General features: G+C 33.7%; 2 protein-coding genes across 2 annotated transcripts; both read left to right on the forward strand.

Moving 5' to 3' along the window:
* Nucleotides 1-1,316: 1,316 nt before the first annotated feature.
* Nucleotides 1,317-7,506, forward strand: LOC104226451 (chromo domain protein LHP1-like). The gene is made up of 6 exons (XM_009778466.2): nucleotides 1,317-1,646; nucleotides 1,763-1,788; nucleotides 1,906-1,992; nucleotides 2,123-2,857; nucleotides 6,583-6,643; nucleotides 7,040-7,506. The coding sequence occupies exons 1-6, from the start codon at nucleotides 1,398-1,400 to the stop codon at nucleotides 7,085-7,087; spliced, it is 1,206 nt and encodes a 401-aa protein (XP_009776768.1). The 5' UTR covers nucleotides 1,317-1,397; the 3' UTR covers nucleotides 7,088-7,506.
* Nucleotides 7,507-11,500: 3,994 nt separating this feature from the next.
* Nucleotides 11,501-17,705, forward strand: LOC104226450 (hypothetical protein At1g04090-like). The gene is made up of 3 exons (XM_009778465.2): nucleotides 11,501-11,775; nucleotides 15,423-15,627; nucleotides 15,921-17,705. The coding sequence occupies exons 1-3, from the start codon at nucleotides 11,719-11,721 to the stop codon at nucleotides 17,447-17,449; spliced, it is 1,791 nt and encodes a 596-aa protein (XP_009776767.1). The 5' UTR covers nucleotides 11,501-11,718; the 3' UTR covers nucleotides 17,450-17,705.
* Nucleotides 17,706-18,097: the final 392 nt, after the last annotated feature.

Consider the following 18,097-nt stretch of genomic DNA (forward strand, 5'->3'; position numbering starts at 1 on the left):
GTTATTAAATTTTTTATAATTAATTTAGTAACAAGATTTCTTATTTGGAAGATATCAATTATTTTTATAATATTATTTAACAATTTAAAATTACTTAATAAATTTTTATAAAAATATTTTATTTTAAAAAAATTAATACTTGATATTCATTGTTTATATATATATATATATATATATATATTTATCACATAATAAAACTTGTTCACATGTTAATCTAAAAAAATTTATTTAGTTAGGTAATTATACTTGTCTAACCATACATGACACTGAAAATTATAATTTAATAATATTTCGACAAGCAAACAAGTTGTTGTAATTACTATACTATAGAATTACCAAATATGTAATTACAATGCCATATAATTAGGGGTGTCAATAAATATTTAAAAACCGGCTAAACCGACCGAACCGATTTTTGGGTTTCTTTTAAAGAAACCGTAGGTTTTTATATAAATCTATAACCGTACCGATAATTAGGGTAGTTTTTTATTTTATAAAAATAAACCGTAAAAATACCAAACCGTACCAAATAAATTTTACATATGAAAAATATATTTATATAGTAAGCTTAAAACTAATAAAGCATTAAATTTTTCATTGGGCCTTGGAATTATAAAACCTGTTACAAGCCAACAAGTAATTAAACTCAAAATACTAGTTCCTAAAACCTATTATCCTACTTATACTTAAACTAATTTATTTAAAGTATCTTTATTAGCAAGATACAAAGTATTCTAGCGATTATGAGTAGCAAACTATAATGTATTGAATATGTTTTCCTTCATATAATTTAGATTGATCTTTTCTAATATTTAATATAGACTTTATTCTTGAGTCATGTCTTGGATAATATCTTTTCACTCGTGTAATTTATATCTTTTCATGTTTTTTAATTCATCAACTTTTAAACCATCAAAATGCCTAGAGAGTTTTGCTAAGTCGTATAACAGAAAGCATATTATTGCATTCTACTTTTACTAGTGAATTTTACATGACATTTAAAAAAATACCAAAAATTAATCGAACCGTACCAATACCGAAGTGAAACCGATATGATTGAGACGGTTTCGAAAATTCTAATTTTGGTTATGCATAATAGAATAACCAAAAAATTAGTATGGTACAAATTTTATAAAATAACCGACCGAACCGAACCATTGACACCCCTACATATAATTATACATAAGTTTTCAATTTTTATTTATTTTTTTATTTTGTTTTTGGAAACATACCCTTAAAATTAGGACGGAGGGAGTAACAAATAAATACAAAAGCTAGAAATTATCTGTCAAAAGAAAAGGACTTCATACCTTTTTTTTGTTTCTTACAACAGTCCTTTCACACAGAAGACTGCAAGCTGAAAACAAACTTAGAGAGAGAGAGAGAGAGAGAGAGAGATGAAAGGAGGGAAACAGAACTCCGACGCCGTCGCCGGCGACAATGGTGTCAGTTCTGAGCAGCCATCCACCGGTGCCTCACAAGCTGAGCAGCAAGAAAGAGATGGGGATGCTGGCGAAGAGGATGAAGATGTGGGAAAGGAGTATGAAGAGAAACTCGAAGAAGAGGAATTAGCTGATGTGGAAAAACCAAAGCTTGCTGAAGGCTTTTATGAGATTGAGGATGTGTGGAGAAAGAGGGTTCGAAAGGTTAGTTTCATTCTGGAGTCAAACGAGTTTTCTCTTTTTTCGTTACCTTTTTTATCCTTATTTAATTTTGTGGTTGTATGAATTTGGGAATCTTGAAAATGCTGTGGAAAACAAAGGGCAAAGTTCAGTATCTAATCAAATGGTAAGTTTACTATGCAATAGATATATAAAGTTGTTTGCTTTCCTTCCCATTTTCCATTTTTGAATTGTTGTACCATGAATTTTGTTAGATTGAAGGATAAGCTTCTGTTGTATACAGGCGAGGCTGGCCGGAGAGTGCAAACACATGGGAACCTGTGGAGAATCTAATGACATGCTATGATGTTATTGACGCATTTGAAGAGAGGTGTGCATTTTTTGTCCATTGCACTTACCTGAGTATAGTAGTTAGCTGAGTTGGTTTAATAGAATAATGGGAATATTGATTTTTCGGCTCTTTTTCATTCTTTTGTTGTGCTTTGTTTTTCTTTTTGAAGCTTGCGGTCAGGGAAACAACGATTGGCACGTAAGCGTAAGCGGCAGCATGGGGTTACTCACACTCAAATAAAAAAGCAGCAGCAGCAGCAGCAGTGTTCCCCTGCAGCTGCTACAAATGATGTGCCTGCAGTGAAGGTTAGCATAATGGAGGAACCTATGCCCTCATCTCCTCTGGCTAGCTTGGATGCTATTAATCATGTGGATAGTAGTGGTAGTGGTTTGAATGATATCCAAGTGGACGGAGTGGCGAACGACAATGATTTGAATTTTGATTCCTCTATAAAAGAAATTAATGAGAAAAATGAATTGGATTTAAAGCTTAGTGAATTAAAGGGAGGGATAGCAACAAAAGAGACATCTGTGGATAGATCTGGTGATGGCCTTACAAGTGGATTTTCAGCAGCCAATGGAACAGAATCACTTCAATCTGGTCGTTGTACCGGAGCTAAAAGGAGGAAGCCTGCTTCTGTTCGGAGGTTTAAACCGGAAACTGCCTCAGGTGTAATGAATGATTCCCAAGATGCTTTACCAAATGCTACTAGTGGCCCTTTTGTTGCATTCACGAAGGAAGGAATTCACGATCATGGATTTGTGGGCAATGCTTTGGGTTGCAAAAATAAGTGGGATGATTCCAAAGATGCCTGTGCCATAACAGAAATTATAAAGCCTATGAGCTATTCGGCATCTGTATCGAGTGATTTTCAGGATGTGTCCGTGACCTTTTTAGCTAAGAGGTCTGTGACTTCTACACTTGTTTTTACTTAGTTGCAAAGAATATGAGCTTTCCTTAAGTATAGTGAAATTAATGTCTTCAGAAAGGAAAAAAGGTACAGTAAAAATAATGAACTTCTTTCAAATGAACAAAAGATGCTTGCTGTGCACTAAATTTGTTGCTTACTCACTTATCCAAACTACCTCAGTTATTCTTGGATGTAACATATTTTTTGGATGCCATGTATTGGAATTAACTGGCTTTTTTTCTGTTTTATCACATGCATTGTCTTGTTTGGTGTCCATTGTTTCTTCCATCAATGGTAGTGCAAAGTTCTGTCTTTTCTTCTTTGGAACAGAATATGTCGGTTGGACTCCAGTGGGTGAACCTCTTTAACAGAACTGCTTTTCGTATACACTTTGAAGGATGTGCTGAAACCTTTAATCTAAGGAAAAGGAACAGTCTCTGTAGAGAGATTATTTAATCAGGATCTGAGATAGGTCTTTGAGAAAGGGAGCCTTGGCGTAACTGATAAAGTTGCTGCCATGTGACTAGGAGGTCAAGGGTTCAACCCGTGGAAACAGCCTCTTACAAAAATGCAGGGTAAGACTGCGTACAATAGACCCTGTGATCCGGCCCTTCCCCGGACCCGCGCATAGCAGGAGCTTAGTGCACCGGGCTACCCTAAGATAGGTCTTTGACTTGGAAAGGGAGAGAAAATGATGGACTATCATTTACCCATTTGATTTCTCTAGGTGACCTTTCTTTTTGGTTTTAGCTTGTTGAGTTTTGGAACATTCATCAGTTACTGAGTTACTCCCTTTATCCTGGTAAAATTTGAGCTTGTTTGGTGTTGCTTAGAGATTAAGAAGTGAAAGTTTGAATAAATTAATATATTTGTACTCGATTTTAGTATGTTTACTACTTTAGTAATGTGAAAATAAGTATAATTGTTGAAAGGACTTTCCTTCAATTATACCAATAAATGAATATCTTTAAAATTCACTCACTTGCTTAATGCCTTGCACTCTCATCAATGCTACTACAACTTATAACCAAGTTTCAAGATATAAGGGAATGCTGTCCATCTGGTTCCTTTGCTATTTCCTTCTAACATTGCCTTAATGTCTGTGACATTGCCTTAACCGTCTCTAGCCATCTTTTTTAAGTGTCCCACATTAGTTGAGGGAATAGGATTTTGTCTCCTGATATGGTCTTGGTCAATGCTCACCTCATGAGATAGCTTTTTGGGTTGAGTTAGACTCATTGTTATTTTTTAACATGGTATTAGAGCTAGTCCTATGCCTATCTTGGTTTATCAAATGTTTGGGCCCTTAAGTTATCCAGATGTTCAGTTTTGGGCGGTGCAACGGTGTTTTGGTTGAGGTAATGAGCTTCTGCCCTCCTCATATGCTCTTTGGGTAATCCTCGTCCCATGAGCTAACTCTTGGGATTGTATCAGGCGAAAGTCACCAATTTATTCAGTCCAAATTGTCGCTAAATAGAACTTGCCCTGCGTATCTCTATCTTTATTATTTCTAGCAATATCCACCACTGGACTTTGCTCTTCACCTCATCTAACAACGCACCTCTAGTCAACTTTTGCAGTCTGTTTAACTATCCAAATTGAAGACCAATCCTCTGTGGAAACTACTCTATCCTCCTGGTGTAAACTTTATCCATGAAGAGCATAGCATCTCCCTAATCTAGCTTGTTATTAACAAATTAACAAAACTTGCGTAGAAGCAACTAATATTGTTCTTGGGCTTGCTCCTTGACCTGGTAATGATAAACTGTAATTTCTAGTGAAGTTGGTTATCGTGGTAAAGTTGAAACTGTCTATGCTGCTTTGGTTGTTAGTGTTTGGACCAGAGTTACTTTAACATGACCCCTAGGGAGTAGTAACTTGAATTTGGCCATTCTAAACACAATACACTAGCAATTCATTTATATCCCTTTGGTTTACAATTTAGCTAGACTAATTTTTTTCTAACTAGACTCAACTTATTAAACCGTGGTTCATAATTTTTTGCTAGTGCTTCTTTGTGGAAGAACCTTTATTTTGGATAAAAAGAAAATTCGTAAATCATATCTTCATCTATATTTTAAAGAGAATTTATACTATTTTAACCAAGGTTAACACACACGACACCCATTTTCTTTTACAATTTTGTGACAATTAGTTTATCTAAATCTGACTCTCCTTAATGGAATTGTAACTCCAAAAATCTTTTGTTAGTGCTTTATTCTGTAAAAACCTTTGAAGTTATTTACTTGATGATAATAAGAAGTGATTTGATACTATTTTGTTGAAGGTTTTGAACTACATTACCATAAAAAAAAGGTTTTTACCTAGGTTAACTATATAACCTAGTGAATCCTACTCTTTGCAAACTAAAATTTATGCTGGGTAGTGTATCACATTTTTTTTCCCATTCCACAAACTGGAATAATTTTCATGTTAAGCAACTTTTGTGTGGAGGATGTAGGGTTTAAGTAGAGATGCTGGTAGACTAAACTTTAGGTACAGGGAAACGACCAGTATCATTCTTGAATGTGTTGTGGAAGCCATTATGGAAGAGCAAGAATGTAATAGGGACTAGGGAGAGCCAGAGTTGTTACAACAGGTTGATAGAGCAGTCAAGTCATAGAGATAATAACTGGCCTTGGAAGATGATTTGAATAACCAGAGTTCCAGTTAAGGTAGCATGCTTTGAGTGGTTAGCAACCTCGGGAGCCTCTTTGACTCAGGACAATTTGCAGAAAAGAGGCTTCAGTCTATGCAATAGGTGTTACCTTTGTGAAGAAGAACAAGAATCAGTGAATCATCTCCTCCTTTATTGTAGAGTATCTAGGCAATGCTGGGATCTATTTTTCAGCATCTGGTATTTCTTACTGTCAGGGGTTTGTTAGAAGCGGAAACCTCAAAGAGTACCTAGAAGGCTAAAACAGATGTGGAGAACCATTCCGTTGTGCATTCTATGGACCTTATGGCTGGAAAGAAACGATGCTTGCTTTGAAGGACATAGGAATCATATTATTAGAATTAAGAATATATGTCTCCATAATCTATATTTTTGGTGTAAAAGTAGTCAGTTAGGAAATCTGAATCAATATTCGGACTTTCTGGAGGTGTTAGGAGGGGGGAGATAGCTTGTTGATGTTGTCATTTGGGATGTTTCTTGTACCATTTTGTACTATCTTGGTACCTTATAAATAAACTTTTACCTTGTCAAAAAAAAATAATTTATATGATAATAATAAGCGGGAGAACCACGTAGGCATATTTATGGAAATGGACGAAATAAAATAAAAAGAGAATTTCACAAGTAATGCGTCAATGAACCGTGACTGATATTTTAAGAGGGACAATGTAGTCTTTGAAATTTCTGTTGTTGCAACAGTAAGGATTAAAGTATGAAACTTAATGTGATTTTTGTGAAAATTGTGTCTAATTGTGTTGCAGCAATATTATGTGTCCATGTAGGTGTTTTCTTGGATGGGTAATGCGTATAGGTGTTATCTGTTATATTACATCCCCCTCTCTTTCTTGTCTTTCTTTTTTACTGGAGAGAGGGGGCTTATGCCTGACTTGTCTTTTTTTGCTAATGATTTGACCATTCTCATCAGCTTTTACCTTGTCGCTAGCTTTATAGTCTAGTTCAATCTGTCAGCTTAATATTACTGTGGTGAATCTTTTATAAGTTTATAGGTTATATGATGGCATTTTGTAATGGCTTCCTGCAGGTCTGATGGAAAGGAAGTTATGGTGGATAACAAGTTTCTGAAGATGAATAATCCACTTGTGGTAGCTGCTTTTCTTTTTCTCTTTCGAATCTTTCCTCATCATAAAATGCAGTGATATTATATTTTCATTATGGACTATTATAGTGACCCTCTATAATTCCCATACTTTAAAGAGACCTCTGTTGTTTTAAAAATACACCAACCTGATCTCTTAACATATCATCACTTAAACACAGTTCCTTGATGCATCTTATTTCATTCAAAATAAAAAATATTTACTTCTTAGTTGGTCATTAACAAAAAAATGTTAACCTACTGGTTTGTGAATTAATGTCAGAAACTAGAGGAAAAGATCATTTTAAGTGTAGTAAACCTGAAGAGGAGGTTAATGTAATTTGTTATTTCTGTTTTATGTTCTATTCTTTTTAATTGAACTACCATTTGCTTTCATTTGCAGTTGATAAACTTTTATGAGCAAAATCTTCGATATCATCCCACACAATGAGTGCGCTTCTGCGGAGGTGGAACTGTTGTCGCCCGACTTGTCTCTATGTATAGAGTAGCAACAGGCTGTAGGTATTAAACCTGTTAGAGTATTTATTAGGGAGGTTAGTAAAGCACTAGAGTTATGCTGCATATTATGGGAAACCCTGCATTAGCTTCAGCTGATTTTTCAAAAAAAAAAAGGTAGACTTTAAAGGTTGTATTTCTAGAGTATAACCCAATAGATGCATTGTAAATGACGATAATATTCTTTTGTTATCTTAGGTGGCAAAACCATTATAAGTTTTGTAGTTCAATAGCATTAATATGGAATGCAGACATCCGCAAATGTTTGTGGCATTGCTCTGCTGGTGGCCATTGTATGTAAATGAACAGAAGGGAGGATGATTGATAATCTAGCTGATCGAGTTTGCTTAACAATTGGGTCTTTTGCTTCTCTTTCCTAATGTTGTGTCAGTTGGAGATTTTGGTATGAGATTTTTTCATTCCTATACACTATTGGAAACTTTATTACCCTAAATGTTCATGTTTAGTAAATTACCCTACCTATACAAGTTTTGTTTACAAAATATATACATTCCACCTTAAAAGGCTCCCAATCCATTATTAGTGCCTTCAATTAAGGGATTTAGTTCCACCTTGAATCACTTCCAGAATTATTCCGCATGTCCATTGTTATCCACGAAAGGTTTTTTGAGTTTTGATCAGTATTTTTTTTTGCTTTTTTTTTTGGAACTAATTTCTGAGGAACTCCAGCCACCAGAAGAATTAGACTTTCAAATTTGCTCTTTCCATTCTTTGCTTTATCGTAGAAAAGAACTACTCCATAGACACTTTTGGAGTAGAGATTTTCTATTAATAATCATATTGATTTTCTTTTGTTTATCAGAGAAAAAACTTTTCTTACTGAATTTGAAGTTACTGAATTGGATATGTCAAAATTTACTCTCAAGTCATTTGCCTCACAAATTGATTTTGGTCATAATTGTTTAGATAACTGGATACTCATTTAAAATTTGCATACTGCATATATTTTTCTCTTTTTCTGATAATAATCAGCATTTTTAGTATAGCGTTACAAGCTCGGATGTTCAGTCTTTTAACTGCATATCTCTACCACTAGAAAAGAAGAAGCCAATGAATGGAAGGATGTCAGCGATTAAAGGCTCCCCAGTCAGACTCCTGTTCCAAAATGTTAATAATCCAACTTTGAACATGACTGTATGATTTTAATGTAGCAGGACTATCTTCACTAACAAAATAATCTCTTAGCTATGGCTTTGCATTTGAAAATTTTCCGGTATATGGATTAAGATTTCAAGTTAAAGAAGAGAAGATAATTAAAAGACAAAAGAACCCTAAAAGTGAATAAAGTTGCATAGAAACGAACAAATTCGACTACCCAAAAAAAACCCTGATAAACTTGCACAATAAGCAAAATCCTCTGACAACTTGCACACTTGTAGTTCTAATACCTGAAACACCAGAAGCAAACACCTATATTACATGTACTCGGTTTTAGTTTTGCAGATTGACTGTGGCTTACAAGATTACATTCAACTATCCACTTAAATACAAATTTTATACAAAATTTATACATAGTAAAAATAAATTTCATACAACTAATTATATATTATACAATTTATCTACAACTTTCACACATTATTTCTACCCAGTTAAATACAACTACAATAACATACAACTTAAATACCAATTTTATGCAAAATTTATACAATATGTCTTTTGTATATTTTATATCTGATTTATATATAGTAAAAATAAATTTCATACAACTAATTATATATTATACAACTTATCTACAATTTTCATATATTATTTCTACTCAGTTATATACAACTACAATATCATACAACTTAAATATAATTTTTATACAATGTTGTTCAACTTTCATACAATAGTTAAATAAATAAAAGAAAAATATATAAACAACAGAATACAATTTTTCTACAATTTTACTACAATTTTGTAAATATAATGTATATCATGTCGTTTTCTTCTTCTTCTTCTTTGAGTTTCAATCTGAAATTCAGCCAAAACCAAGTCTAATCTTCACCAAAACCCCTTAAAATTGAGATATAAACTCCAAACCATATTCCCAATTGTTTACAACAACACCCAATCCAAATAAATAATGATTTTTGAAAACCCAAATTCGAATTCAAAGCTTCAAAGCTTTTTAATGGCTGTCAATGGTGAAATTGTTGCTCTCTTTTTCTTTGCTTTACATTACTGAAATTAGGGATTGAGAGATAGAAAGAGACATAGAGAGAATTCCCAATTCTTTGCAACAACATCCAATTCAAACAAATAATATTTTTTGAAAACCCAAATTCGAATTCAAAGTTTCAAAACTTTTTAATGGTTGTCAATGGTGGAATCGTGGTTGGGTGCAAGATACGTGGAGGAGGGTGTGGGGATGTGGAGAGAGAAACGTGGGGGAGTGGAAGATATGTTAGAGTAATTTTAGGACACTAATTATTATCATTAATTCCTTTAAAATGTACATAAATGATAATTGAGTATATAAAATATAATTATAGTAAAACTTGAGTAGGGAGGGCAATATAATTTCATATAATGTATAGGAATGTAAAAATTCCTTTTGGTATTATCGCTGGCCCATATATTACAGAGCTAGCAACTAGCTTAGCCAAGCTCTACGCACCCATTCAAGTCCAAAGCAAGGGGAAATTTCTCAATTTAATGTTATTGTCACCACCCACATCTATGGTGGCAAACTAGTGGGTCTGAGTCGGATATGTGTGGGTCGAAAATGGGTTAATATAAAAACGAATGAAATATTCGATCGGATCCATATTTTATATGGATGGAAAATGGGTTAAGTGACGGATATTCATATTATTTATAGGTTATTTAATTGATCACCTTTAGGATAATTATTAGTCTTCCAAACTTGAGGATCCCCAATTTGAATCTTTACAAATTTTATCCATTTAAGTGGATAATATATATGAATAATTATTTTTTAATCCATTTTACCGCCACTACCACAGCTATGGACAAAGCATCAACAAGAAAATAATTAGAACACATAATGCTTTAGCTCATATATTGATAATATTTTAGATTGGGGACACTTTTAGAGATTAGGGGATGGGAAAATGAAAAGTCAAAGATGCCATTTGCAATATCATTGATGTTAATGATGTTAGATCAACTAACCATTTGCTTTATTTGAAAATCTAACCTTCCCCAACTTATTCATCTACTAAGACATTTTTAGGGATCATTTGATACGCGGGATAAGGTGAAATAAGATAGGATAAAATATAATATTAAATTTATATCATGTTTGGTTGAATTGCATAAATTTATCCCGGGATAAAATAATACCACAAACCAAACATGATATAAACTTAGTCCCGGACTTAATCCTGCATATCCCATCTTATCCCACCTTATCCTATCAAACTTGGTATTATTTTATTCTACCTCCAAGGTGAGATTAAATTAGTTTAGGGATTATAATCTCAGGACTATAATCCTAGGATATTTTAGATCGCGTACCAAATGACCCCTTATTTTGATGCGGAAATCATAGCTATTGCTTTTTGTTTATGAAGAAGACCCCGTAATTCCGTCTGGTATGAACCGAAGCCGTCAGGAAAAGATAGGAGTAGTACATTAAATGTACTTGAAAAACTTGCATGTCTTAATCATTTGTTGGAAATTTCCGTAATTTTACATAATTTCGAAATGGATGAATTATAATTCAAGAAAAATGAGAAATCAATATTTGAGTTTACACAAAGAAAATTTGATGGGTTGATCATTGCATTTCAAATCCAGCAATTAGGCGGTGATTATGTTTTCTTGTACAATCAACCAATCAGTGTACTGCTTATGCTAATTTAGGCTAAAATTAATCATAATAATGGAGTATTACTAATTCACTCCTTAATGGATTATACAAATGGAACCGCACTATTCCAACATAAGTGCCGATAGCAAAATAAAATAGGGCAGTTCGGTGCACAAAATATTCTACGTCCATATAGGGCTCGGAGAAGGGCCGCAAATCAAGGAAATGTTATGTAGATAGCCCACCCTACTGGAAGCACCAGTAAATGGTTCCGCTGTTTGAACCCGTGAACTATAAGTCACACAAAGACAACTTAACTATCGCTCCGAGGCTAGCTTTATTGTTGCAAAATAATGGATGGCAATAATACTTTATAGTATAAGTTACCTAAGAAGAGGTTAAAAAGGCAATGCACTAAAGTAATATAGATAAATATGGCACTCGCAGACAAAGTATGATCTATGCCAGAATCCAGCCACCCAACTAATACAAATATAACCTGAAAATGACAAGCAACAAAACCTTACCCCAATCAGCTTTAGATTAAAGTATTGCACAGCTTCCAAAAACAAACAAAAAGGTATAAACCTACACCCATTTTCTCCCCATCCTTCATTAACTTATCAATCTAAACACCAAAAAGTCATGGAGATTTTTGCAATGCGAAAAGATTGAGAGTGTAAATGTAGTGGATATTTACCTAGTGGCGTTGAAGGACACGGTCGAGCTGTTCTGTGAAGAAGCAGAAAAAGATCCGGTGAATTTCGGAAGGGATCTCGCCGGTGACAATGGCGTCATTTTCTACTCTACTGTGCCTTCAATCTCGCACTCACCTACTTCTCAAGGTAACCGACCTCTCTTTCTCTATTCGAACAGAAAAGAATACACACACTCAAATATCAAATTATGATATACACACACTTTTATCATGTAATCTGGTTAATTTTATGGACATATTATCAGTCTAATTTATCACTTCGTTATTATGATTTGATACAAACGTGGAACAGAGTAAGTTCTTTCTCAATGAACGCAGAAACACGCCAAATTGCCAGAAGTTGTCCTCTTTCTGTATTGCGTTTACCAATACATAGAATTGAGAAATGTACATAGAATTGAGGGAAGAACCAATGATGTTATCTTTCACTGTTTTCTGGAGATTCGATTTTTCGCATTGGCTGGGCAAGCTGCTGCCCAATGACAGTTAATGGGCTTGGGCCCCGGTAAAGTTATTAATGGGCTCGGCCCTTTTAGCCTCTACACCACGAAAGTAATTTTTTAGGACAACGTCTTTTATGGTAAAATTTTGGGATAGATTCGCAAATACCTATAAAAGCCAAAATAAATTACACTTGCTCTACCCATTAAGAATCGAGGAAATTGGCTTTTATGACTTTTTACAATGTTGAAATAACTTACCCATTCAATAATTACCATTATACATGTCTTAATCCCCAACTCATACATCAGCTATCTATTTCTATTCTCTCTCACCCAAGGGGCGAAGCTAGAGTGTTCGCCGATAGTTTTGATCCGAACTATGTATTTGTCTTAAAAGCCCATAAACATGTATAAATTATTAATTTAGAACTCACTAACTTAAAACAATTAGAATCTCGAACCCATAAGCTTGAAATTCTGACTCCTCCTCGACCCTCCTCTTTCTTTTCTTTCTTTATATTTTTTTCTATCTTTTTCTTTTCGTTCTTTTTTCCCCCTTTCTTCTCTATTTCCATTTTTTTCTCCTTTTCTGTTTTCTTTCTCTCTTTTATTTTTTTCCTTTTTTTTTCTCTTTTTCTAATTTCATTCATTTTTTTGCTCCTTTTTCTTTTTTTATTTAGTCTTTATTTTATCTATATCAATAAAAAAGATAACTTATATAATATACTTTTTTTATTTTTTCCTCTATATTTGATTAAAAAAAAGTCAGAGTATATTTTTTTACTTTTTTTTTCCTGTATATAAAGTATAGTATGCCTTTTATCTTTATTTTTTACTGTTCTAAACGTGTGTATTGCAAATATTTCTGGCGATATTATATCAAATCGTATAGTGGTATAACAAGAATAATATATCAGTGTAATAAAATAACTAATTCTACTTAATATTATTGTGAAATATTTTATATAATACTCGTAGTATACTAGCACCGTATATAAATATATCAAATATATATTACTATTTTATGTCTATTCCTATACCTACTTGTAATACAGTGAATAGTACCTACGTGGAACTCCATCAAAACATTTCATTTAAGAATTTTTTTAAAGAAGTATGAGAATTTTGTTGAAAATTTAAAAAGTAGCCTAGTTGGAAACTTCAAAAAATTTGACAAGGGATCCAATTATAATAGTATATTGTTATATTATGCTGTATACTACTGAATTATATATTGTATACTAAAATGGCATAAAATATATTAAAATGATATCTTATGTTTTTTTGTTTAACGTCTAAAATCTCTTTGAAATTGCCTTAAAATTTTTAACACAATTTCCATATTGGGTAAGATAATAGTATACTTAACAACAACAACTACACTTCTGCCTTACCCAAGAGAAAGAGATTTTCCACCCAGTTAATAACACAATTTCTGCATCAAAAAATAACATTCAACAAATTCCAACAACAAAAGAACTTCAAACGCACACGAAAATTCAGACTTGAAACTTTGAACTCATACACATGAAATCTTATTTTTTTTCTTCAAATCTAGAATTTCGACCTCAATTTGTAACGGTTTTGACCTTAATCCCATTCAAAAATGGAGAATGAATTGATGAAAAATGTTCAATGGACACATAAATCCCATTATGAAATGAGAAAGATAGATTTTTTTATTTATTCTTGAGAAGACGATGAAAATAAGGAAATATGAAGCAAGTCCTAGTCTTCTCCTTTGAATGCTAGGGTTAGCGTTTAGTAATGATAGTGGTTATAATGAAAAGGCCGGGTAATTAATTTGGGAGAAATAAGTATAAATTGAAATAAGTAACATGTAAGATGGGTAAAAACAGGTAGTTCTTTTGAATTGAATTGGTATTTAGTGTAGATTATCTTTTGTGGCAGTTGTTTAGTAAATGATTTTTTTATATTTCCTTAGGGTAATTTCTCAAGGGCTATATTTGCACAATTTTTTAAACAAGGGATAAAATCTAAAACTATGACCTAAAAAAGAATGCGTAATCAACTTTTTTATGATAAGTCATTTTTACCAGCTTAAAAAGGAAAAAAAAGAGTTCCCTCGCTTGTGTACGAAACTTATTTTACTCACAACTATCTTGACTTTGAATTTTATATCATTTGTTTCAACCAACATTAATAATCAACTTTTTAATTGAATTATTATCCAATTTGCTAATATCTACTGATCTTTAATATACTTTCATGGGGAATTGGCTTTCGCCTAGCAAATCAAACACATACGGAAAGAATAAATCCTTAGGGACCTCAATTTCTTAAGATCAAACTTTTCTTTTTAAAATATTTTCCCCAATTTTTAATATGTTTTGCTAAATATATCTAATTAATATCATTAGTGGAGTTCTTAATTTAGTTTGAGAAATAGTATTAGTAGAACTCTTAGTGTAGTTTGAACTATTTTAGCCTTTCCTTGTAAAATTGGGATAATTCACATAACTTCAAATGAAAATAATTGTAAGAGTTAACAGAGTATCATAATACGAGGAGAGAATGACAGTATACACTATCCTTCCCAGATTCCATTTGTAAAATTTTACTGGGTTATTGTTGTTTTATTAAACGGGACGGAGAGAAGTACAAAAAAGTGTCAAAGTGTCCATTTCATGCCGTTAAGGTTGTAGCTGTTATCTATTACAAAAGATCTGTTAAAAAGTTATTGCATATAGCCACACGCAAGTATATTGTGATTATATTATACTAAAGAAAAAAGAGAAGAAGATGTATACTTTGATTATTGTTATTGCCGTCAATGGCCCATGACTTCCATGCTTCGTTGCACTGCAACTTTATAAACTAGAATCATGACGTACAAAAAAATTAAACATTTAGCTTGAAGCAATCTAACAACTTAGCTTGAAGATAGTTCCACCTATATCAAGTCTCCTTGTGAAACAATAAGATTTTAGTAACAACGCACAACCTTTTTTTATATTTCTAACATATTCTGATTACGCGTCTAAACATTTACGTGGTTGTAAACAAAGCATTCCTTCCGTTTCATTTTATTTGACGATGTTTGACTAGGCAATAAGTTTTTTTCCCTTAAAAAAAGAAAGAACATTTCTATCAATGTCGTTCTTGGTTGTTAAATATGATAATTTGCAACTGCAAAAGCAAATCAGATAAACTGTTTAAATCGTCTAGACATATGAGATAAGTTCTTCAAGACTAGGAAATTGTTACTTTACTTACATACCAGATTTAGCTCTCCCTTGCACGACTAACTAATATATAGTCTTAGCTAATTAATGTGGGTCTAATTCTCTCTTCACAATATTGTCTGCAGAATATGCTTTTTGTCTCTTGCATTATTTTAGTCTCAGCACTTCCTTTAAAAATGAGTTGTTCAAGTCTTCCCTTCAAAGATTCAACCATGGGAAGCAACTTAAATGCAAGTTCTTTGCTGGATAATGCTTCAAGAAAGAACAGCATGTCAATCCCTATTGATACTCACTTTCAGCTTCCTTCTCCATTGCCCAGGTGGCCTTCAGGTATTTTCTCTTCGTCCATATAGCTAGTATTCCTTCCATTTTACTACCCATCTTCTCCTGATTAGTATTCGATGATCACTTGTTTCTTGTCGCCGATCCAATATTCTTTCACTATTTCAAATAATATACTTCAGTTTGCATTTGAAACCATCAGTATTTGAGATGCTGGTGAAATATTCAAAATACTGCTTCGAGGAGTAGTTCACAATGGTTTCTGCTCACACTTATCAACTTTCACAAATCTTTTTTTTAAGTGAAGTTCATGTCGAAACCCAGTTTTTCTGAAATTTCAGGTGAAGGCTTTGCAAGTGGAGTCATTGATCTTGGAGGATTACTTGTGTCCCAAGTATCGTTGTTAACTAAAGTTTGGGCTACCCATGAAGGTGGACCAGATAATCTTGGAGCTACGTTTTTTGAACCAACAAATTTACCAAATGGATTCTTTATGCTTGGTTCCTATAGCCAACCTAACAATATGCCCCTTTTTGGATGGATTCTTGCTGGAAAAGATACATCAGGAGGTGCCCTAAAGATGCCAACTGATTACGCGCTAGTATGCAGTAGTCAGAACTTGAAAATTAATCAGGATGGCGTTGGCTATATCTGGCTGCCAATACCTCCTGAGGGCTATAAAGCCATAGGCCATGTTGTCACGACCGCACCTCAGAAGCCTTCTCTGGATAAAGTCCGTTGTGTTCGTGCTGATCTTACCGATGTATCTGAAAGTCATGATTGGATTTGGGGCACCAATGGCTTGAATGTGTACTCTTCAAGACCTAGAGACAGTGGAACACAAGCTCTAGGAGTGTCAACAGGTGCTTTTATGGCTCAGAACAATGGAGCTGCAGACTCACTAGCTTGTTTAAAAAATGTCAAAGCTAAGTTATCTGCTATGCCAAATTTGAACCAAGTTAAAGCTTTGGTTCAAGCATACTCTCCATTGATTTACTTTCATCCTGATGAAGAGTTCTACCCCTCATCAGTAACTTGGTTTTTCCAGAATGGAGCATTATTATACACCAAAGGACAAGAATCTTCACCGGTTGGTATTCAGCTAACCGGTTCAAATCTTCCTCAAGGTGGTTCGAATGATGGTGCTTACTGGTTGGACCTCCCAAGTGATAATGCAGCAAAAGCTAATGTCAAGAGAGGAGATTTGCTGGGTGCCACAGCCTACTTACACATTAAACCAATGTTTGGCGCAACGTATACTGATATAGCTGTGTGGCTATTTTATCCTTTCAATGGCGCTGCAAAGGCCAAACTCGAGTTCATGACTATTTCATTGGGAAAGATTGGAGAGCACGTTGGCGATTGGGAACATGTTACATTGAGAATTAGCAACTTCAATGGAGAGTTACAAGGCGTATACTTCTCGGAACACAGTGGAGGCATTTGGATAAGTGCTTCGCAGCTTGAATTTCAAAATGGTAACAAACCTGTGGTGTATTCATCGTTGCACGGACACGCTGCTTATCCGAAACCAGGACAGAATTTGCAAGGCAGTGGAGATGTAGGAATCAGAAATGATACAGGAAAGGGGAAGTTGATGGATACAGGAGGAAATTTCTTAGTAGTTGGTGCAGAATACTTGGGTTCAACTATAGTGGAGCCACCTTGGCTAAATTATGCAAGGGAATGGGGTCCTAAAATCAACTATGATATATCAAAAGAGCTCAACAAAATAGAGAGATTTATGCCTGGGAAATTGAAGAGGGTTGTTGAAAAAATTGTGAGAAGCCTACCAAATGAGGTTTTGGGTGAGCAAGGACCAACTGGCCCAAAGTTTAAAGACATGTGGAATGGTGATGAAAGAGGTTGAACATTACTCTCTCCAATCCAAAATAAGTGTCATCTAAGGTTTGGCACATCCACTAATTAAAAAAAAACTGTGATTTAAATTACCTTTTATCTCTCATATTTTTTAGATCATTGGTTAGAGCGAGGCTAAATTTGAAAAAGTTGTTAATGCTTATTTTGGATCAAATTGATTTGGCTAAAACGACACTATTTGGACAGGGAAGAGTAACATAATTCAGATATTTAAATATTGATAAAAAATGTATTGGCTTTTCCCATGTGCTTTTGAGCAATTGCATTATTAACTAGCCATTTATTTTACAACTAATTTACTTTGTGGTAACCCAGTAACTACAGATAACAAAATTCACGGAAAGTCTCGAGTCCTGGCACCTTTTGTAATAAATTTTATTCTTTCGATCCTTTAGTTCAAAATTCAGAATTCTTTTAGCAAGAAGCAAAATCTAGGCAAATGGAAAACGTTACTTTGACATTATGACACACCCTTGATGGATTGGCAATTAACAATAAGCCCTACACAAACAAAAAAGGGACTCGTCAACTAATTAATCTATTTTAAGGGACTCGTCGACAGGTTATTTTGGTAACGTGAAATGGGGTAATTATAAGGAGTTTTATTTTTTCCATCCTTTCTTTACTAACTAATATA

This window comes from Nicotiana sylvestris, chromosome 8, assembly GCF_000393655.2.
Source record: "Nicotiana sylvestris chromosome 8, ASM39365v2, whole genome shotgun sequence".
NCBI classification, from domain to species: Eukaryota; Viridiplantae; Streptophyta; class Magnoliopsida; order Solanales; family Solanaceae; genus Nicotiana; species Nicotiana sylvestris.